At 41.7% G+C, this 23,071-nt stretch overlaps 1 protein-coding gene and 1 long non-coding RNA gene across 2 annotated transcripts in view; one reads left to right on the forward strand and one right to left on the reverse strand.

Moving 5' to 3' along the window:
- The first annotated feature begins 10,602 nt into the window (after positions 1–10,602).
- LOC109280557 (uncharacterized) overlaps positions 10,603–23,071 on the forward strand; it is an 87,616-nt gene continuing 75,147 nt past the window's right edge. Inside the window, exons 1-4 of the long non-coding RNA XR_009460133.1 lie at positions 10,603–10,797; positions 12,215–12,299; positions 18,161–18,264; positions 18,675–18,728. This is a non-coding gene — a long non-coding RNA (uncharacterized LOC109280557). The remainder of the gene's footprint in view (positions 10,798–12,214; positions 12,300–18,160; positions 18,265–18,674; positions 18,729–23,071) is intronic.
- Positions 14,251–23,071, reverse strand: part of MYBPC3 (myosin binding protein C3) — a 123,324-nt gene continuing 114,503 nt past the window's right edge. The window contains exons 32-34 of the mRNA XM_019477175.2: positions 21,159–21,345; positions 20,801–20,843; positions 14,251–20,277 (exon numbers count right to left, since the gene is read on the reverse strand). Coding sequence (XP_019332720.1) covers positions 20,833–20,843; positions 21,159–21,345 — 198 coding nt within the window. The 3' untranslated portion in view covers positions 14,251–20,277; positions 20,801–20,832. The remainder of the gene's footprint in view (positions 20,278–20,800; positions 20,844–21,158; positions 21,346–23,071) is intronic.

Genomic DNA, 23,071 nt, shown 5'->3' on the forward strand with positions numbered 1-23,071 from the left:
CAAGTTTCTCTTATTTAAAACCGTCTCTATGGTGATGAATGTGGTATAAGAAATTATACAGAAATAGATACTCCTGTCTCCCAAAATAACCTTTACACAAAAGGGAACTAAGGGTGATGTGAAGAGGAAGGAACTGAATGATCTGAGACACAAGAGTACAAATCTGCAAAAAGAAAGGCATATTCAGACTGTTACATTAATACCATATTTACTCAAATACAAAACAAGTTTTTTTTCCCCCCCCAGTCTGCACGGGGAAAAGCTGCTACAAGCATGTGCTCAATAATGAAAACCAGCTATGAGGTCGATTAAATGCAGCCAGCAGTGACCGAATGGTCACAAACTACTACAAGATCGTTTCAGGCTGGACATAAGGAAGAATTTCTTTACTGTCCGAGCCCCCAAGGTCTGGAACAGCCTGCCACCGGAGGTCGTTCAAGCGCCTTCACTGAACACCTTCAAGATGAAACTGGATGCTTATCTTGCTGGGATCCTATGACCCCAGCTGACTTCCTGCCCTTTGGGCGGGGGGCTGGACTCAATGATCTTCCGAGGTCCCTTCCAGCCCTAATGTCTATGAAATCTATGAAATCATAATCTCTATGAAACAGTGACCATGACCCTAAATAGGGATGTACTTAATTAGTGGTTTCATGGATTTCACAGAACCCATGAAATCCAGGATCGTCTGCAAAATCAGCAAAATCAACAGAAAACCCTATTACAAATAAAATGCTGACTCCCCAGTGGAAGCCAAAGGTCCTTGCTGCCAGAAGGCTAGCCGGGTGGTATGAAGGGCAGCAGGTGAGATGGTGGCTGCACCCTCACCCTTCCTCCCCTCACCGGGGCCTCTGTGTCAATCAGGCTGAGGGCCTCAGCAAGATGACCCTGGAAGTAAAGCTTTAAACTGCAATCATCCCATGAAAATTGGTAAGCCCCCCTTCAATTTAGGTAGATCCCCAACTATAAAATACATGGCCCGTATTGGGCAAATATGCTGATGGGATATGCCACAAGGATAAACTTGTACAGCCCATCTGAATAAGATATAAGGTAGTGCCCACCAAGTGAAGTCCTCAGCACTGATTTTTTTGCAAATCATCCTGAGCCACTAGACTGAATACATTACAACTTCCTCTTCATTCCCAGAGCTGAGCTGTCTTCTTTTCCATTTTCAATGGTTGCTGTTTCTTCACCAACCTTAAATATCTGGCAAATATCCCTAAACAGTGCGCCAAATAGTTCAACCAGAATCCTTCTGTTGTTCCCCCCTCAGCCTGTTGCATACGTTTAATGTGGTCTCACTCCTCATGAAGCGAAGCCAGACTAGGTTGTCCTGTGCCTCATCTGCATATAACTTTTTTGGAGTATCCCAGGACTCATGACAAGAATACCTGGTTCCAGTCACGAGTCAGGGTTAGCACATGGATCCTTTGTGGGGTGGGGGATCTGGAGTATACAGACATGCTGAGCTTCTGTCACTATGGCTTGAAATGCTGTTGACTCTTTTGGGGCCCAACCCAATTAATGATATGGTAAATCATGCCCCTTTTGGTTTTGGACTAATATCATGCATAGTTTGTAGTACATATAAGTAGGTGCCAAAGTGCTGCTTATAAGTGTGTTTATGTAGGACGTGCACTAAAACTTGCAGCAATTTAAAAACAAACAAACAGTAACATGCATCTATTCTAGATGAACTATGTCTATGGGTATGGTATGGAAAATATTATAGCTGTGTTTATTTCAAGATCAATGGTTTCAAATTTGCTCCTCACTTCCATGTGCTCAGGGAGACCATGGTCTGATGGTAAGGAAGGGGTGGAGAAAGCTGCAGGGAGAAGAAGTTGGGGGGATACAGAGAGTAAGGGGCTACCTAATGCCCCCAGAATTTCTTGTTTTGTTTATTGAGGGAGTTGCTTGTAAAACGGTGGTCAAACAATGCTCTGAAATGCTGAGGATTATGATTAGTTGACTCTCTCAGTTACTTTTCCAAAAGTGGGGGATTTTGGCCAAGATCATTTGACCTCCTGTTCTCACAAACGTCAACCTGGACCTTAACTACCATGTTCTGGAAGTGCAGTTGTCTGAGTTGTGAATAAAATGATGGTCTTTCATCTTAACAGGCCCAATCCTTGAAGATCTGGCTGGTTTTAAGGACAAGATCTGGTTGTCAGTCAACGATTCAGAACAGTAGAACAATTTAGTCTTTGTAGTTTTCCTTGGAACAAATGCTCTTGCATTTTGCAAAATGTACCACTTATTTTAAAATACTTTAGATTTTCATTGTACAGACCAGTGATTCTTAACCAGGATTCCACAGCACCCTAGGGTGCCATGATAGTCTTTAAGGGTGCCGCAGGGTATGATGCAGTTTTAGCACTATTAGGTGCACAAACATCTACACGAAAGTCACAAAATAAACCCTGACATTTCAGATAGGAAATGATAGTGCCAAAAACATGTTCTGTTGTGGTCTTTCTGAGTTCTTTGCAAGAGAAAAATTGCTCTTTTCTGTAGTCTTCTGTAGCAGTGAGAGGGGCAGAAATTCACTGCAAACCTCCAATAATTAGATTCCATACCTGGACAATTGTAACAAAATTATAAATTGTCCATGTATAGAATCTAATTATCAGGGGTCGTGTAATCAGGGTCATCTTATATTTGAGTAAGTACAGTAGTTTTTTGGGGATACTCCATCTCTGTTATGAAGAAATAATAGACAACGTTAAGGTAATTTCCAGGTGACAGTTCCAGATAGCATCTGGGATACAGTCTGTACTTTGAGGAGAGAGGATGGTCTCCCTTGTTACAAAAATAGTAAAATCAAGTAATTTCACCACCAGTTCACTGTAATCCTTTGTATTGTCAACATCAGGGGTAGGCAATTACTTGGGCTGCAGAGCCACTTAAGCAGTTTCAGTGAGCTGTTGTGGGATGAGGTGGGGAGCAGATCATGGCTTCACCCCAGGCCCCAGCTCTGCACAGTCACCACCCCACCATCCCATCCCTGGTCCCATCCACCTGTCCTCCTCCTGGACACGGCTCCCCATCTGCCTGTGGCTTCATCCCATTTGCCTGGCTGAGTGCACCCACTGGACTGGTAGTGGCATTAGGGCAAAGTTTGCTGCTGCTGCAGGGGCTTCTGGAAAGCAATGTCTGCCACTGTACTGCCCCCACCCTGCCATGCACCCAGGGGTGGTGGGACTGGCTGCATATGCCATGGCCTGGGCTGCTCCCACCGTGCCTGGGCTAGACAGGGCTGAGGGACCTGTCACAGTCTGGATTAGAATCTCTTGGTGGTCTGAATCCAGCCCTCAGGCTGTATTTTGCCCACCCCAGTCAACAGTAAGGCTAGGGACAGACATTCAAAAAGCCCAAGCCTGAATTAATTCACTCTTTGCAGGTTAGTTTAAGCTATGAAGCTTAAACTGATTGGATAGAGATTCTCTGTTAAATCAAGAAATGCAGCCACATGCTTGCAGTGGCTCAAGCTAGAAGCTAGGGGGTGTTAGAGTATGCCTGCCAGCCACTGCCAATGGGGAGGGAAGAGAGACACCCGCCAAGGCTCTCATCCCTCCCTGATGGAGCAGAGGGGACGTGGCCAGGCACCAGCCGGAGATGGCATGATGCATTGGATGCTAGCCACCAGTGGGGGAGGGAAGGGGGCAGCTGCTGCCAGACTGAGTGGGGATGGGGAAAAAGTCCTTTCTCTGAAGCAAGCAAGTATTGAGCACAGCAATTTGCAAAGCGTACAACAGGGAACTACCAAAAATCTTTGCCTAAGCTAAGATACAGCCCAGTAAAACACACAATTCAGTCTAACTTCAAATGCAAATCAGGAAGACAAGAATTAGTTTGACTAATCCTGAAGGCAGAGTGTCTCCTTATAGCCAGGCATTCAGAAAGGCATTGTTTGGGTATTTCCACCTTTTACATGTTCTGCTTTATAATGTAAATGTAGCTCTCTGCATTCTTTGGTGAAGCTGTCTGCAACTTCCCTTAACTACATCTCCAGCATGTGTGATGAATGTTTGTCAGGTCTTTGCCAACACTTTCCACCTCTCAGTCTGGTCCTGCAGGTCTTAGCTTTGGGTTCACAGGTGCAGGTCTTGGATCTGCACGCAGGGTACTCTCTCTCCCCCAGCTCCAGGACATGCTGTGGAATTAATTGCCTCCCTGCCTGGCTGCAGGCAAGCTACAGAGACTGCAGCCAAACCCCTGGGAGTTCTAGGGGAGAGAAGGGACAGAGGGAGGTATTAACTCTGTCCCTGCCTGGCTGCAGGCAAGCCATGGAGGTGCAGCTGGTGCTGGCAAACCACAGCTGTGGTCCCCAGGGTTTGCCAGCTGGGGAGGCGGGGGGGAGGGGAGGAGGAGGAGAGGGGATGGAGGGAGAAGTTTGCCTCAGGGGCCATGGCAGGTCAGCATCTGGCCGCACCCTGCCCTGGCTAGAGAGCAGAAGGGAGGGGCCAATCCAGCTAACTGGAGCAGAGAACAGAGCTCTGCCCACCCCAGAGAGCATGCTGGGATGCTGGGGGAGTCTGGTTTAACGTAAACCAGCAAGGAGTCTGGGACAGATATTGCATAAACCACTTTGAGCCAAATCAGTTAAGTCTGATACCACATTCAGCCAGGTTTATCTCAAACTGGTTTCAGCCATTTTCAAACTGGTTTATGCTCACTGAATGTCTGGTCTGTTACAGGTTTAAATCAGTTTCTGATCACTTAAACCAGTTTATGTGTAATGTCTGTCCCAAGCCTAAGACTTCCTCTGTGAATCAGATGATGCCTTATTTTCCATATTGTCTAGCTGCAGTTTTGGATGCTTGTTTCTTCTAAGATCTGACCCTTAATTTCTCTGTCACCTTTCTCGCCTACAAAGAAGGGTGTAAATGCCAATTTCACATGAGGTTTGTGATAATTAAATATTTGTACAAGTATTGGGGATGCAAGTACTAGTTAACTCTTTTCCACCAAGTGACATTAATGATTTATTTGATGCTTGATGAAGGATGATAATCAATTATGGAAATGTTTTACTTTATCCATGGAACAAAGTTAGCCGCACCAGTAAAGTCAAGAAGACATTTCCTGTTTTTAAACAGATACTCTCATGATGTTAAGAGAATTGGAATTTCACCATTTTTCTTTTACGGTAACGAGAAGTATATGCTATTGAGTTCCTATGCAATTAAAGGTGGCTTGCAAAGGAGAAAAAACAAAACAAAACAGGTATATAGTTTTTTTTGCATGTTTATTTCATATTAAGTTTCTATGATTTTCATTAGTAACTAATGTCTTATTGATCACATTTTCCTGAAAGAGACTGTGGATGATTGGACAACTACTAGGTTTATAACATCAGATATCAAGCAAATACAAACTGACTGAGGATTTAAATTATTTGCATTCACATTCCTAGTTAACATTTCTGTGGGTCCTCCAAATAAGGCTTCCAACAAAACGGGAAAGATTCTTAATATCTATAACGTAAGGTAAACTTTAAAATTTACAGCGCACATTTTTGGTATTATCATAAATGAGTATCATGAAAAAAGAAAGACAATTCTTCCCTCATGGTTCCCACTCCCCTTCTTTAAATTCTCACCCACTGATGTTTTACAGCTATTAGATTCCCTTTCCTGGATTATTAATCTTCCATGGGACTCAATCTTTTTGATTTAGAATTATAATGGAGATTTGTTCATGGCTTATTGGCTATCTGTGTTTTATGACACTGTTCAGTGTCAGCATCTCTCCCTGTCATGCAAAGTAAGTGCCAGATGATGTCTTCTCCAAATCAGGAGCTAATGGATGAGGCTGGTTTTAAGTGCTTCTCTCAACCTTTCACCACCAGTTCATGCTGTTCCAGGGTACATCATTTATGCAGAATGCTGTATGAGCCCTGCTTAGACACAAGTGCAGGCATTTCATTGAGAGCCTTTATTTCCCTAAAATAGAGGTCTGTGGCTGGGGAGGCACTTGAAGGGTATCAGTGAGGTTATTTTTAATCTAAGCTGCACCCTTCTTCTAAAATTCATTACTGATTATGTCATTCGTAGAGGAGATAGGAGTGTGTTTATTTCTAGCCCCACAATTTGTATTTTAATGTGTATCAAAGGACTTATGAGTTTTGTAACTTTGTGATGTAAAATAAACAAAAGACACTGTAAATTAATTTACAATTTTTTAGAAATATATAGTATTATCTTCTTTGAATTTGAATGGATCTAATATCCATTTTATTGTAAAAACCCTAAATCTAGCATTCATGAAGTATCTTGACACATTCCATTTTTTTATATGCTGAAGGATCTGGAATATTTCCTTCTTGGTATTGTTGGAAATAACATAAATAATACAGTATCACTTTCCAAAAGAAAACATTACCTACAGGCAAGCTGTGCTGGGATTATTTTAACTCTATACCAGGTCACCCTTGCATGGAAAAGAGAGCCTGCCTATATATGAGTATATTCTTGGAACTACATGAGTGAGACCATGAACCATTAATTATGGTTCTATGTTTTTTAAAGAGTATAATTTAGAAAGTAAACCTACTCAGCAAGTCAATAAAGTTCTGTAAATGTTTCCTGCAATGCAGAAGATAAACTCACTCCTGACTGAGCACTTTTGTTAAATTAATTTCATATACTCTGGGCCAGATAGGTCCTCAATGGTATCCGAGTTTTAATAATGAAAATCACTGCACTGGTGTAATTTAGGGCAGAAAGATAGTGCCAGACTTCCAGCATCCACTGAAATTCAAGAGGCTGCACTAATTTATACCAAGTGAAGCTCTCATCCAGAGTGAAACACTTGATCCATAGAGAGGGATCACAAGACATTTGGAGAAAAATTACTGAGCGGACTATGCAAACTTAAAACCCCTCTGAAGAGGAATATAATCTTCCCCCTGCTGTCTTGGTTCCTGGCTGCAGCCATATCACCTTGCATTTGGAAAGTCTTATAAACTAAGCAGAGTCATGCTGGTGAGTATTTTAATGTGTGAAAAACTTAGCATCCACCTGCATTGAGGATATTTGTATCGCTACTACCATGGTTGTGCAAACTCTCCACACAGATGTGCTATACCAATGTAATCTTGGGCTTAGAGTGGTGCTGTTCATGCTTGTTTTATGCTCTGGTCAGCAGCACCACTGTACCTGACCTGAAAACTTGTATCAGTTTGTATCAGGTTATATTGGTAGACTATATCCCCAGAGAGGTAGGTCTGTAAATGAACCAACAATATACATGGCAGGAACTAATGTAGATGGCTGCATTGTTTGAGTCTAGCCCTCAATATTAGCGTACAGGCCATTGTATTGTTGAAGGTGCTGTTTGGAGAGGTAAAACTGAAGTCCTGATCGTAGGTTACCATTCAATATTCTATCTATGGCATTTTTCGAAGGGTCAGAATCTGAGCTGCGATGTGTTGGCCAAATTCCATCATTATTACAATCTATCTCCTTAAACTCCAATTTGTAACTTTTCTCTCTTGTCCTTTCTCTTGTAAAGTGTCATATACAGTTAAAGAGCTACTGCGTTCCATCAATGGTGGGTGAAAGGACTCCTGTGCATGTAGCTTGCCTATTGGTTCATTTAATTTTTTTATATTCTTTGGAAAAAAAAAATGCAGGTTATATCTATGCTGAAAATGCTGCTGTGACTGAAGCTCATGCAGACATGCCAAAGTTAGTTTTAAACTAGCATTTCATCTGTGTAGGTGCTGCAGCACAGTGAGGGCTGCTGAACCTCCCTGAGAAGCTGGGTAAATACTTGGGCACTTAGCCATGCTGGGCACTAGATGATTACACTACTAGCAGGGCCTGAGCTTTCTAATTTACAACTAACTAGTGACTTCAGCATAATATAACCACTTTTTTCTTTCACTCCAGATGATCTAGTTTGATAACACTGTCCCCTTAAATTCATGAGAAGAATAAATTAGACATGCCCATTTAATTCAAGAGAAACCCTTTCCAATGTGGGTCATGACATTTCCCTGTGACATATACATGCCATGCGGAGCTGAGTTAGAACACAACAGGTATCTTCAGCAAGGACTGTCAGACAGTCAACTCACACTATCCTTGGACTATTTCTCCTGTGTAAGCAAAGCAAGCTAAAACTAGAACAGGAATTGGATCAAATCCAGCATAGTTTACCTTATCCCTGAGTGCTATTGTCACAAGATATGATTTCAAGCTATGAGAACCAGGAAAGCTCTGAAGCATTCCCAGAATGGACTCCTAGATATAAAACATTCAGAAGGCTTCACATTCAGGCTTCCAGCACACCTACAGCCTAGGGAATGACCTGCTGGGTGGCACGGAAGTGGAAAGGGATCTTGGAATCCTAGTGGATTCCAAGATGAACATGAGTCAGCAGTGTGACAAAGCCATCAGAAAAGCCAATGGCACTTTATCGTGCACCAGCAGATGCATGACGAATAGGTCCAAGGAGGTGATACTCCCCCTCTATCGGGCGCTGGTCAGACCGCAGTTGGAGTACTGCGTGCAATTCTGGGCACCGCACTTCAAGAAGGATGCGGATAACCTGGAGAGGGTCCAGAGAAGGGCCACTCGTATGGTCAAGGGCCTGCAGACCAAGCCCTACGAGGAGAGACTAGAGAAACTGGACCTTTTCAGCCTCCGCAAGAGAAGGTTGAGAGGCGGCCTTGTGGCTGCCTATAAGTTCATCACGGGGGCACAGAAGGGAATTGGTGAGGATTTATTCACCAAGGCGCCCCCGGGGGTTACAAGAAACAATGTCCACAAGCTAGCAGACAGCAGATTTAGATTGGACATTAGGAAGAACTTCTTCACAGTTCGAGTGGCCAAGGTCTGGAACGGGCTCCCAAGGGAGGTGGTGCTCTCCCCTACCCTGGGGGTCTTCAAGAGGAGGTTAGATGAGTATCTAGCTGGGGTCATCTAGACCCAGCACTCTTTCCTGCTTATGCAGGGGGTCGGACTCGATGATCTATTGAGGTCCCTTCCGATCCTAACATCTATGAAACTATCTATGAAACTATAACATCACCGTAAGAGAAAAGTATAAAAACTAGTATGTTTCCTGGATAGAGATTTGTAATTAAACCAGTGCAAGTCAAGCAGAGCTTGACTGTGCATCTCAAGAGTGAAGTAAAAGACAGAAAACCTGGAACTGGGGACCTGCTGTAGGGAAACAGAAAACAAATCCCAATTTTTATTAATTTTCATAATGCAAACAAGATCAGCTGGTAACATCGTTAAGGTGTATTGTACCAGTACATTCATGCCCTTCATTTTTGTTATATTATATGCATCTCACTGCATTTCTGGATGTAATATGCAATTGGAAATTATAAGGGTAGAGGGTATTTTTCTTAGTGGTTCTCTGCACTCCATATGTTTTCCGTACAATTTTTAAAATCTACATTTCTGCTACAGCATATGAAGATTTAATATTCAAGTCTAGATTCTGACAATATGCCCCATACCTGAGGTAATATATTGTACATGCCTTTAATAGCATCAAAATAAAAAAAGTATTTCACGTCACTGGAGTGGGAACTAGATCCTTTAAATGTAAACCTTATGGAAGTATTTAGTTGCATTTCTTTTACTGTGATATGATTCTCTCTTATGGAGAGATATTATCTGTTATCTCTATGTTAAAAATAGCACATGCATTATTTTCTTTCACTGTCTGACACAACCCACACAACCTTTACTTTCTTGGCTCAAGTTGTGCATGAAATAATTTCATAACAGTTCAAGCAATGCAACAAGACAGTGGTGTTGAAAAGAGGTATTGAAAAGAGGCAGTGAGTGTCTGGCTAAGATTGAAGGTCTCTGTAGTTTTAGGGTTACCATATTTCCAGTACCAAAAAAGACGACACCTGTCCGGAGAGCGGGGAAGGGGTGGTATTTCTAACTGCTACAGTAGATAACAAGTGTTATTGCCTCAGAAATGCAATGTGAAACAAAAATAATTGTCACAAAAATTAAAAATGTACATTTTTATATACTGTCAGTCCTCTCCTGTGCTTCTTCCAGTCATGCCTATGCATACTTCTGTGTAGAGCATATCTTTCTCAGCAATTGCTGATTGCTCATCAAGTATCCATGAAAATAGGGTTACCGTATTTCCATTTGCAAACTGTCTGATAAAAACCCTAAATTCACCCATTTAAAAAAACCCGAACCCGCATTTTTCCATGCTTAAATTGAAATGCCACTATAGCTATCTATCCAGTTGTCAGTTTAACACAATGGGGTTTTGTTGATTTATTTACAACTTTAAAGCAATTTAGAAACCAACCCCTGTCTCAATCATTTTAAGAAAACAGATTCCAAATACCCATTATTTTACTTTTTTTTTTTTTTTTTTTTAAACAGAGCTCCCCTGCTCACTTTACTCAACAGGGTGAAATGCCGCTGCTGCTGTGCGGGCCGCACAGCAGCAGCGGCATTTCACCCTGTTGAGTAAAGTGGGCAGGACACCACCTTCCATCCCCCGCCTGGCCGTCCGCGTCTGCGTGCGCGCGCAGACCAGCACGGCGCCCCCTCCTCTGTTTTTCCGCAATAAACTGAAAACTCAGGTCTTGACGTTAGCATACAAGCGCGCATGCGCCCTCGCGCGGAGACTCCTGGGAGCTGTCGTTCCACCGAGCGGCGGCCATGTTGAATGCGGCCGCGGGAGGAAATCCCGGACATTTTGCCTGCTGCATTAAAAAAACCCGCCCGGCCGCAGCACAGGGGGCCAAAAAAGAGGACATGTCTGTTAAAACCCGGATGCATGGTAGCCTTGGTACTGATCTCCTCCCAGCTGTTATTCAACTATCTTTTCCACTGAATAATTGTAAAAATTTGAAAGAGAAAAATATCTGTTGAGTACCTATACTAGCTGTTTGGTCAGGTTTGTTTCTTCAGTGCATTCTCAAGTACCCCGTGGTATTTTAAACGACAGAGCCATATTCAGACTTCTTTGATAAAGAAAGTGTTTCTGATAACCCCTGTGCACTTGTTGCTCTGTCACAAAGGACACATTTTACCCTTGTGGGGATGTGGTGGTCCACGACTGTGGGGAGGGTGGAATGATTTCTGACCTGTTTGCTCCAGCGCGCTTTGGATACATTGCTTTTGGTTCTGATAGCGTAAATGAATCACTTGTTCTTAAAGGTGTCCACAAATGCTTGGATACGTAGAACTAGGTTTCTATTATTGTCATAAACAGGAACATTTCTCTTTAGACAGATGTTTAGATAGCTGCAATTTAACTCTTCTCTCCCCACCAGTCAAAATTATGAGCAACCAAGAAAGGGGGGCAAGATGACAACAGCTTCAGAGAAAGAATAAAGAAGACTAAATTAATTAATCAAATATGCCCCATCGAGAAAAGGGGGGAAGGCATGAATTAAACCCAGAGAAGATGCGTACAGACACCTTAAGGAGCTCTGTGCACTGCTTTTCTAGTAATCGGCTTGCTCTGCTAATGTACGTCTGTCCTCCCTGGGGAATTTCTCTCACCCCCTCCCACAGCTGTTCTTTACTAAGCTGTGCCTGACTTGCTCTGGTCAGACCTGAAGAACAATGTCTTGCATGTAAAAGCTTATCTAACTCTATCCCAGCTTCACAGTTGAGCCGATAAAAGATATCACCTAGAGAAGCCCTCGTGCTTCTTTCAAGGAGAAGGCTGCTGGCACCCTGCTGTTGGGACCATTGCTCTCTGCCTGCCCATTCCAGCTCATGGACTTTGGCTTCCCAAGAAACCATGGCTGCTGCCATTTCTGCCTGATGTTTTTAACTGGAGCCCCTGTCCCATGCCTTGCATGTGGGTCCTGTCAGGGCAGGGTGTGCTGACAGCAAAATACTAGAGCAATTCTTCTCTTGCAAAGAACCCAGAAAGCGCCCAGCAGGGCACCATGATTTTAACACCATGGATTCTTGTTGGAAATCTCTGGGTTTATCTGATGAGAGGTAGGTAGCTGTCAAGTCTGTCGGAAGGCAGGGTTGATGCGTCTTGTGAATCATGTTTGCATGCTGAACGGTGGCAACACTGTGTTGCACCCAGTAGCACCCTTGAAAGGATGTCAAGCTCTTCCCTCGCCTCGCCCCTAGCCCTTCCACGGCTGCAGTGCCCTGGTTGAGAATCGCTGCTATAGATTGTTTTGTTCCTGCTGTGAATCACCTGTCAACGGTTAATGTTACTGTTTTTTTTCTTTCAGAGAACATTGGCGCATGTGTGCAGCCGGATTGAATTGCCACTAAGTCATCTCAAATGAAAGCTTTTGCTGAAAATACAGAGTTCTGGTAATACTTGTTTACAATTAAAAGAACACAGCATTCTTTGGGTTATTTTTTGTGGGGTTTAAGAATGTGACTGGAAGTTTTCTTGGTGAGGAATGTTCAGACCAGTGATTCACATCTAGGGTACCCTGGCACCCTGGGGTGCCTTGAGATCTTTCTAGGGTGCTGTGGGGTGCGTGTGCAAACATGATTCACAAGATACACCCAGAATTTTCACATAGGAATCCATAGTATTAAAAAAGCATGCTGACCTGTTGTGGTCTTTCAGAGTTCTTTGCAACAGAATTGCTCTATTATTTTTCTGTAGTCAAAAAATAGTGAGAGCAAACAGAACAACATTTTCTGAGGGGGCCTTGAGTCTACTGAGAGGTGCCTGAAGCCTAAGAATGTTGAGAACCACTGGTTTAGAGACTGTTTCCTTATATGCAAAGAATAATGCCAAATACATAAGATCTGTTTCTGTATGCGATAGCTGTGGAATGTGCATCTGCCTGGACTGATCCCAAAGCCATCTCAGAGCAGCCCCTATTCTAGAATGGAGCCTGGGGCTAAGCACAGACATTCAAAAAGCCCGAGCCTGAATTGATTAAATCTTTGCAGGTTAGTCTAACCTGTGTAGACTGAACTGAGAAGCAAGTGAATAGACATTGACTTTTGATTCCAGAAATGAAGCCACACACCTGCAGTGGCTCAGGCTAGAAGCTGGGGAGTGCTATAGTAAGCCCTCTTCCTTCTGCAGTGGCCAGAAGGCTGGAGGGAAGCTGAGCTGAGGGGGTCGTTGCCAAGCCCCAACAAGCCACTGAGTATGATTGGGGAGGGGTTTAAACATCCCCCTGGCCTGCCCAGTCCCCAGCCAGTGTGCCTGGAGTGGGGAAGGGAGAAGCAGCCCTTGCCAGGCTTTTCCCCACTGCACTACTGGAGCGGAGGGGGGAGGTTGAAAGGGACTGCTGTGCCCCTGCCAGGCAGACCTCGTCTGGGGTCCTGTGCCAGTGGGGAAGGGGGATTAAACCTCCCTTCCCCACCTCACCCTGCTGGCCCAGTTTAGGCATGGCCATGCCCCCTGATCTCTGCTGGAGTGGGGAGAGTGGGAACAAACTCTGGTAGGAGCTGCCCTCTTCCTCTGCATATGTAGGGAGTGGGTTAGGGGGGTGCAGAAATGTGGCAGCTGCCCCATGCAGACCTAGGCTGGTGTCCTGCAGGCCATGGAGGAGTTTAAATCCCCCTCCCTCCCCTCTGCCTGAGCCTGCTGGCCTACAGCCTTGCCCCCCCCCCCCCTCAACTCCAGCAGGGGTAGGGGAGGAAAGTCTGGTAGGAATTGCTCTGCCCCTGCCAGGCAGACTGGGCTGTGTCCCCAGCCAGTTTTCCACCTTCACCCTCTTGTCAGCCAGCTTTCACTGCTTGGGCTAGAAAGCAGAGGGGCACGGCCAACCCTGCTCTGCTGGAGCAGACAGGACAGCCCAGCCCAGCCCAGAGCTGTAAAGCATCCTGGGAGACTGGGGGGGCTGTGATTTAATTAGAACCAGGAAGGGGTCTGGGACTGAAGTTCCATAAACCAGTTTGACCTAAATCAGTTATGTCTGATACTCCATTCAACCAGGTTTATCTTAAACCAGTTTTGGCCATCTGTCACAGGTTTAAACCAGTTTCTGATCACTCAAACTGGTTTATGTGTAACTTCTGTTCCTAGCCAGTGTGGACCCAGACCCCTTTGCCTAGGCACAGCCTTACACAGGCTCCGGGGCAGTGGGCCTCTGGTTGTGGTCTTGTAGGATTAGGAACTGACAACACAGCAACACAATATAAATATTTGGATGCCAATTTATAAAAGGGAAATATAGCCTCAGTTGTTTACATTTCCATCCAGTGATCTAACAAGAGTATGAAAGAACTTGAATTGGATGCGGAGAATTCAGAGTGTAGACAGTGTCGTGGAAACACACACAGTACTTTTGGGTCAGGTCAGCAGAAGCTTTTATTCAAAAGAAACTACAGCTGTAGGGGGAGTTCCAAAGTGACATGGATTTCCCAAGCACTTGGAAGGGGTCCCCCCCCAAGAGCAAAATCAGGAGGCTTATATACTTTTTAACAGTCGCTTACAACTCACGTGATCATATAGTGAAATTAGCATGAAAAGCGGCTATAATATTACTTCATTATTTCTTTGCTGTAATCAGGATGGGAATTATGAGGGAGGTGAGGTTAGTTCACAAACCTCCTTCTTGCACCTGGAAATCTACTTTGTACATACTTTTTTTTTTGCTACCTTCAAGGCCGCGGTGAGCGAAGCAGTTGCAGAAGAGTTACAAAGAACAAACACTTGTCCTTATCTGTTCTACTGTACAGAGCCAGCAATTCTACACAAAGCGGTTATGTCATCTTATAACTAAAATAATCAAAGTTTAAGGCATATATTTTTTCTGATTCCACAACAGGTAGATGCAATAAACTCAATATACAAATTACGTGTTAATAATCTTATTCAAGAGCTGCCTCTGCATATTTCCATTCATGGGAGATTAGCTAGTAGCACCTGCCCTTAAGGAGCTGAGATGACTGCAGGGACTACTTTCCCAAATTGGCATTAGAAAAAGCAAATGAATAATTTTATGGGCATATGAGTGGAAAAGTGACTGAAGTTTCAGTCATGTAATGTTACTGCTATTGACATAATTCAGATGCTCAGATTTAGAAAAAATGGCAGTAAGGAACAGTACCAAAAGGATTGGGTAATTGATTTAAAAGAAGATATTTTAAACAGTATAAAAATACTATTAGAGATACTTGTGGCATGTTTGCAGATTTTTATAGTACAAAAGGATGAATAGGCTCTACAACCCTCCTGTACAGAAATACCAGATAGCTGGTAGCAAATCTGCATGCAAAATATACCAAGCCTAAAAGCCTTTGAAATAGATTCCTCCTCCTCTTCCCTTCCCCCAGACTTATTTTCAGAATCACCAGATATCATGCTAACCTCACTTGGCAATGAGTACAGCTTGGGAAAGAAAAGGGGGAAGTTATGACTGATACAAATGGAATTTAAAATCCACCTTCATGTCAGGTATAGATGTAAAATATCTTGACCTTGTGGAACATTAGTTTAAAACCTTTTTATCAGTTAAAAACATTGCCCTTGAAAGCAGATATGCACACAGCAGCTAGGCAAGAAGTCCAAAAAATGACATAAAAAATAGATAAGTTGTTAACTCTCACTTTTATTCCTCACATTCTAATGCTTGAGTTCCTCTCCTCCTTGCATTAAAGCAAGCATTGTGGAATTATATGTGTCGTAAATTATGGTCATTTTCCTAGCCATATTAGTTTTAATGGCCCTGATGGTTCCAGTGCATGTTACAGTCAGACCCTTATGTGCTTTAGAATTACAGATAAGCTAACTAATATATGAATACATATAATTCTTTTTGATGAATGTATTATTGTTTTGTAAATCGTTTCCAAGATAGAGGTCAGCAGTAAAAACTGTTTTGTAATAATACTTAGCAGAAATAAGAATATGGTGGAACTTTGCCTTGGTATCTTTAAAATGATTTCTTCATCTGAGTTTAAGGGAAAAAAAGATGGGGAAATCTAGCAAATGAAGAGAAGGATGCTAGTTGCTTGGTGAAAAGAAAATTCATTGAACATTCCAGGAGACCACAAGGTGTCAGTCTTGACTTGCAAGTTGATATAGTAGCAGGGAGTAGATTCCATGCAGGAAACACATTATCATTTGTCACTGATTTTTTTAGTGTAGTTCTGTTGTTGGAAATAGCCTGTGTTCAGATGTGGTTGAGGAGGATGTACATGCTTTTTCTTAAATTGGCTAGGCTTGTGGTATGTAGTATCACATGGCTTACGATTATCAGTTAGTGATTTATCTAACGTCAAGTTATCTGCATTTTTCAGTGTCTGAAGAATGGCTAGCATTTTAGTATTAAAATTGGTTTATTGCTTTTTTAAATGTAACTTTTTATTATGTGTCCTTATTTTAATTCATGTGGATCACTCCAGTTTGCCCTATTATTGTTTAAGACTTCTATATTATGTTTGCAAGGAGCCACTAAACTGAAAAAGCAACCCATTCTTCTTTGTATTTGTACTCCTGGATGTACTCAAGAAGTAGCAGTTCACTCCATTTGGCTAGAGGAGACCATTCGTTAGTAGTCACTTATTTATGGAGTCTGCATGATAAACAGGTTTCCTTTTTAGTACTTTTTTGTCTTGTGCATTTTGAAAATGCCTGTCACTGGTATCTCAATCTGGTATATTCCATTAGTGGTCATGCATTGTTCACCTGGAGGATGCACTTAAGCAAAGTTAAAATGAACAATCAATCCTTGTTAAACACCATGTGCTGTGCTACTAGTCATTGTACAACTGACTAGCTCCCCTCTAAGGCTTCTAATAGCTGTGCTGACTAACTATTACAAACCTTGAAAATGAGGGGAGCTAGTCAGTATAACATATTTTCTTTCATACAACATGCCCCCTTGTTTTTAAAGGCATAATTAAGAGAAAAAGATTTTTTTTCTTTGAAAATACTAAAAAGTATGGGTTTTTTCCAGGGAAAACACTGGCAGCTGCAGTAAGGTGGGGAGAGCAAAACATTGTGGCTGCTCTAGCTTCAGGATGCCACAGATGCTGTTGAATGAGCCAAACTGCCTGGCCTCTTTTCTCTTGAGCTGAGCTAGGTGGATAGCCAGCAGAGCCTGCTAGGTGGGCTTGATCCTAGCTAGCAGCTGCAGAGACAGCTGAGAGCCCACTCAGCTGATTCAGCAGGAGGCTCTGTCCCAGCACCCAGGGCTTGCTCTGCTTTAGAAATACAGCAAAGCCAAGCCCCAGGTGCTAGGGCAGAGGGTCTTGCTGTGTTAGTAGCAGCTTCTTCAGCATGAGCTTCTGCCAAGGGAAAGGGATAGTGATACTGCGCACAGGCAGCAAAGTTGGCTTGCAGGGCTTCTCCTGTCCATAGCCAGCAGCTAGCTAGCCCTGCCTGTTCACCGTGTTGTCCTTTGTGCAGCATGTGCAGTAGTCTTTTCTCTTTCTCCCAGCAGAAGCTCCTGTTGCAGAAGCTGCTATTACTGTATTTTCTTGCTTAAGTATGAACCCCAATTTCTGGTGGCTAATTTTTTTGAAAAATGTGCATGTTGTGTAAGAGAAAGTACAGTACTTGATGGGTATTGCGAATGGCTCTGTCAGTGCTGTTGTATCTGGTAGTTTCAAGGCTGTTGCCTGCATGTTTTCAAGGGTCTAATACCAGTTTTGATTACAAGTGTTAGAAACTATGAACACCCAGAAAACTAGTTCATTCTGGAGCTGCTAATACCAGAGCACTGACAGCACTGTAAGCAATACTTCTCACTTACATGGTACTGTCAATATTGTGGCATTAGGTGTCCAGACACTGACTAGCTCTCCTCATTTTTGAGGTTTCTAATAATTATAAGCCTGGAAAATGAGGTGAGAGAATGGCCATGAAACTGATTAGCCCCTGTCATTTTTAAGTCTAATAGCAGCCTTTTGACAGCTGCTTCCTTTTCACTGTTTCTGATGCAGTTAAAGGGAGCACAATTAGCTAAAAAGTAGTCAGTTCCTAAGCAATTAACCAGTACAGTACTTGATGAGTATTGCTAATGGCTTTGTCAGTGCTTTTGTATCTGGTAGTTTCAAGGCTGAAAGTAGACAGGCTAAAAAATGATATGCACTTAATCAGTTTATATGTTTAACTGATACACAGGTACCTGGAAGTGTTGTAATCAAGCAATATGCATTAATACTGTGTTATGCAGGTAAGTGAATTATGCACTTATCCTGTATGCATGTAAATGCAGTATGCTGTTGCTGATTTTATTTTTTTATTCTAATAGCATTTGCATACTGGAATTTCATGAGTATATAGCATAAGGACAAAGATTTCTTTGATGAAGACATCAAGTTGAATCACTTTGTGCCACTGTTAATCACACTTGCAGTAAGTGAACTACCCTCAGTGTAGTTTAAATACATTTAACAGCCAGGAATGTAATAGTGTTCTTTACTATTCTTTGCTTGTCTCCTTCTGGTCAGACCTGATGAAAATGTCTTGCATTTGAAAGCTTATCTAACTCTATTCCAACCATGCAGTTGGTCCAATAAAAGATATTACCCTAAGAAATCCTTGCCTCATGGAAAACTCCATCATCTTTAGGAATATAAGTTTTGTGTTCTCTTTTAGTCCTACATTAAAATAACGTGTGAAGGCCTACAATGTCTCCATAGCAATAATTATTCAAAGAGCCCTTCAGATATTAAGATATAATCTGTAAAACACAACTCTTTTCAGATTAAAAAGGTGCTATATAAGCCTGTGGCATTGTAAATCAGTCCCTTACTTTTCTGCAGACGTTGTCAACACAGATGCCATGGGTGATCACCTAATTCTGCTATATTGTTCAGGTAATAAGCTTTCTATGATACTGAACATACTTTTTATGTATATATATGGTGTTCGATATGTTAAAAAATTAAAAATAGAATTGGTTATAAAATAGGGGAAAATGTTGCAAGTACTTTCCCTTATATTTCCACTTGCATATTCTGATATACTCCAGTGAATGGCAATACATTTTATAGAAGATAAATGCCCATATAAAAAAGCCATGTCTAGTTTTAGAAGAAAGTTTGATTATTTATTCATCCCTCTGTTCTGCTGTGTAAATAAAATACAGCATAATCCAGCATTCATTGCACAGGTGTCTTTATTATGAAGGGGTATTCCACAGTGTAACATAATCTATCTGCTGTGTTAGAAATACTAAGCCATTAACAGCTGAATATCTCAGAGGGGAGAATTATGAGTGTTGTGTGTTACTTCAATTTCTTCATGTTGATTCTTTGAGAAATATCTTCTCTTGTTATGCCAACATACAAAAAGAGTAATGTTAACCTAGGGACTTACAACAATTACTGTATGCTGAAAAGGGGTAGGAAGTGGTAAGCAGGAGACTTCCCAGAAGGAAGAGGGTTATATTTTATTTTTGTTTTTAATGGAAACTCAAAGAGTCAACTGAAAACATAACTTCTGGATACATATGTAAAACTAGTTTCCAAATGATGAAAAAATCTAAGGTGATACAAGGTAAAATAAGTTTTTTATGGAATTCATGACAAGCTTTGTCTTTTGAAATGTTATGTTTGCAAATAGCTTACTAACTCTATCTTTCAGTGGTCTGCCTAATACAAATACAAACTAACTCAAATTTAAATTTTTTTCATGAGGTCTGTGATTCAGCTGAAGACGCATCTAAAAACAAAAAGAGGTTTATGTTGTTGTGTTTTTCCAAATGAGAAGATTAGTGAATAGTTAACAGAGACAATGTTATACAAGTAAGCAAAGAGCAAGTATTCTCAAACTGTATTTTGGACAAGCAGGGATCTCTAGACACTTTAAAAATGAATACTTGTATGGACTCAGTAGAGCTGGCTATTGGAGTTTGAAAGAGGAAGGCAGTCTCTTGCATGTAGGCTTTGATATGATGAAAGTTGAAGCACTAGTATGAATAACCAGTTAAGATTTTACTATATTTTATGTTTCTGAGCAGTTGAGTGCCCTGTCAGAAATCTCAGAATTTTGAAAATAACTAATAAGCTGAAATGGATAGAATTTATTTTAGCATTAGGGAATTTCGGACTTCCTATCTAATTGTTCGTATCTAGAGCTTTTATCTACTGTTTAATTTTTCTGACCTAAAAGATGATCCATACTTATAAGGAAACATCTTTTCCCTTTCCTTGCATTTCTACATATGATCCTGAGGGCCAGTACTATTTAAATGGTTTTCTGGAAAGAGCAACATATACTGTGTAAGAATCTAAACCCAATACCTGCATCCCTCTTCCAAATACACACTCACTAAATGGCATTTAAAAATAAGCAAAGAATTATGTCCATCTAAGATTATCCTGTATTTGTTTCTTCCTTTTCAAGTTCCATTCTTCATACTCTCTGAGACAGAAAGAGGAGAGGTAGTTTGAGTGTCATGAACAGATATGTTTGATGATGTATTTTATTTAAAAAATGTCTAAAGTACATAACACACTTTTAGATATAAGAATGACACTTTTTTAATTGAAAGAAAGTGATTTTATATTAAAGCATGTGAATTATTGTCACATATTAGATTTGTGCTAATAAATGGCATACATGCCTCCCCACTCTCTTAGACAGAAAGCTTTGAGGAAATTTAAGAAGAAACATTCCCACGGGGCCATTTCATTATTCTGACAACTTCCCTCTCTCTTTTACAAATAGTTTACAATTTGTCTAAGCTCCTTGAGATTTAAATATAAGTCTATTTAAGGTACTCTGTAGCATCTAATTGAACTATCTTGAAAAATGAACTTATAAGTAACCACTAAACTGTTGAATTGAATGAATAACTCAACATGGATCACTGTCCAACTACTTGTTCATCATTCTTTTATCCAATGCTAACTCATTGTTTTAATCAAGGAAGCTCAATTCATACCTTTACTTGCTGTTGAACCAACCTGGTGAGTTTTACTGAGGTGCTGGAGGAAGTAAAAGAGGTAAAAGACAATGAGACAGTGGAGAAACTGGCATGAAAAAATAAAGACGTGAAACTAAAGCAAAATAAGAACAAAATGTAGGCACACATCTAGAACAGTCACAAAATGAGTGTAATAATAGCTGTACATCAGTTTGAAAAACATCATTTTACTTTTTTCTGTGCACTTATTAAATTGACTTAAAGTTCTATCTTCAGCTATCAACTGTTTCTGCTTGAAGGGCAGCCACAGTTTTTATTGAAATTTATCATCCATTTCTTTTAGAGGGAATTTTGTCTATAGAATTCATTTTCTTACCTCTGACATCCAGTCTGCACTCTATTTCAGCTTCACCACTGTCATTAACAGCTTTGCAGGTGTAACAGCCGCTATCAAATGGAGTGGGTTTCCGTATCTCCAGGGTCAACACTCCTTGTTTACTGAACATACGGTACTTGGCATCTCCGGAGAGATCTACTTTATTCTTGTACCAAAAGATCTTTGGCTGAAGGACATGAAAATTAGCACTTTTAAACAAAACTTATGAAATGAAAGATTTGTAGCTGTCTAATCTTAATTTAGGTACTGTGGATGTAGGTTTTCTGAAGGCCTTTAGGGCACTGACACAAATGACATTTTGTTGTGTGATTGGCCTTCTGAAGTGCTCTACAGCTGTACCCTTGCAGAAGTGCCTGGCTGCAGAGTTTTAAAAGGGCTCGATTCTGTGACATGAGGGTTCACATGAAGGCACTTCAAAGTGGCACGCCTTTATTAACTTGTGTCAGCCCACATCAGGAGCAGGGATGAGCTGACACAGCCCAGATGTGCTCCTGGTGTTGTCTTTAGAATGGGAGGGGGGCGAAGGAAGCAGAGGGAGTTCCATCTGGAGTTTGCCCAGCCTGCACCCGAGGTGTCGGGGGGGCTCCAATCCATGCATCCCACCCTCCACCACAGGCTGGGCAAATTGAAGACTGAGCTGTTTCTGCTCTCTATCCCCCCTCCCATTCTGAAGACATGGCTGGGCTGGGCGTGGGGAGGGACAGGTCTAGGGGAGAGCAGATGCAGACTTGCCACCACTCCAAACTGCAGCTTAATCCCTCAACCTGCCTGACCCAAAAGTAGACATCTGTTGAGTCTGGGGGATCATTGTAACTCATGGTACTTCCTTCAAGTGCCATGAGTTACAGTGGGGAGCTGTGTGTCTTTCAGTGCCCATAATCAATACCTGATGAAGAATGTCATAGTTTGACAAGCTTTCGAATGCATCTCAACTATGCAGTTGGTCCAGTAAAAGATATTACCCTAAGAAATCCCTGCCTCTCAAATATTCCTTGGGTGAGTTTTTTTTTACATTTCCTCGTTGATATGTATGCTACAACTGAATGTCATATTGCTTGATCACACAATATACATCCAAAAACACAAAAAGTTAGATAGGTAAACTGTAGGCAATAAAAAAAAATGGAGCTCCATTTTACACCATTAAGTGAATAGTATGTTTCATTGAGCTTTCCTGTTCTGAAACATACAGTTGTAATGAAGAGATGCAAGAGAGCAGAGGTAACATCACATTAAACAAATTTAATTTTTCAACTTTTGTACCTGGGTGTGTAAAATCTTAGGTGTCACGTTGTCTCAGTGGGTGTGTCTACACGAGATGCTTTACTGCTCAGTAGAGTCTACTGAGCAGTAAAACATCACCGTCTACTTGCGCACATGTTTACTGTGCAGTAAATTAGTCTATTGTGCAGTTAATTTACTAGCTGTATTTACAGGTAGTAGCTAACTGTGCAGTAGATACTGAGTGTGTCTACACGTGCACATTAACTGTGTAGTAACTGAAATTATTGCACAGTACGGGCACGCATCTACACGTGTGCCCACACTGAGCAGTAAATATGGTGACTTACGCCAACTTGAGCATAAATTTGATACCTGCATCATGCAAGTATCAAATTAACGCCCAATTAGTTACTGTGTACTAATGGATATGTAGACACTGGCCTGTTCCTGCTTACTGCGCAGTAATTTATTATGTAGTAAATTGAAGCTGGCATAAATGCATGTGTAGACATGCCCACTGTACGATAACACTTGGAGTCATCATTGATGCCACAATGAACATGGGCCGACAGTGTGGGGACGCGGTCTGGAAGGCCAACCATACCTTGTCGTGCATTCACAGATGCATCTCAAGGAGGTGATCCTCCCCCTCTATGTGACACTGGTCA

Source organism: Alligator mississippiensis, chromosome 2 (genome assembly GCF_030867095.1).
Source record: "Alligator mississippiensis isolate rAllMis1 chromosome 2, rAllMis1, whole genome shotgun sequence".
Classification (NCBI taxonomy): domain Eukaryota; kingdom Metazoa; phylum Chordata; order Crocodylia; family Alligatoridae; genus Alligator; species Alligator mississippiensis.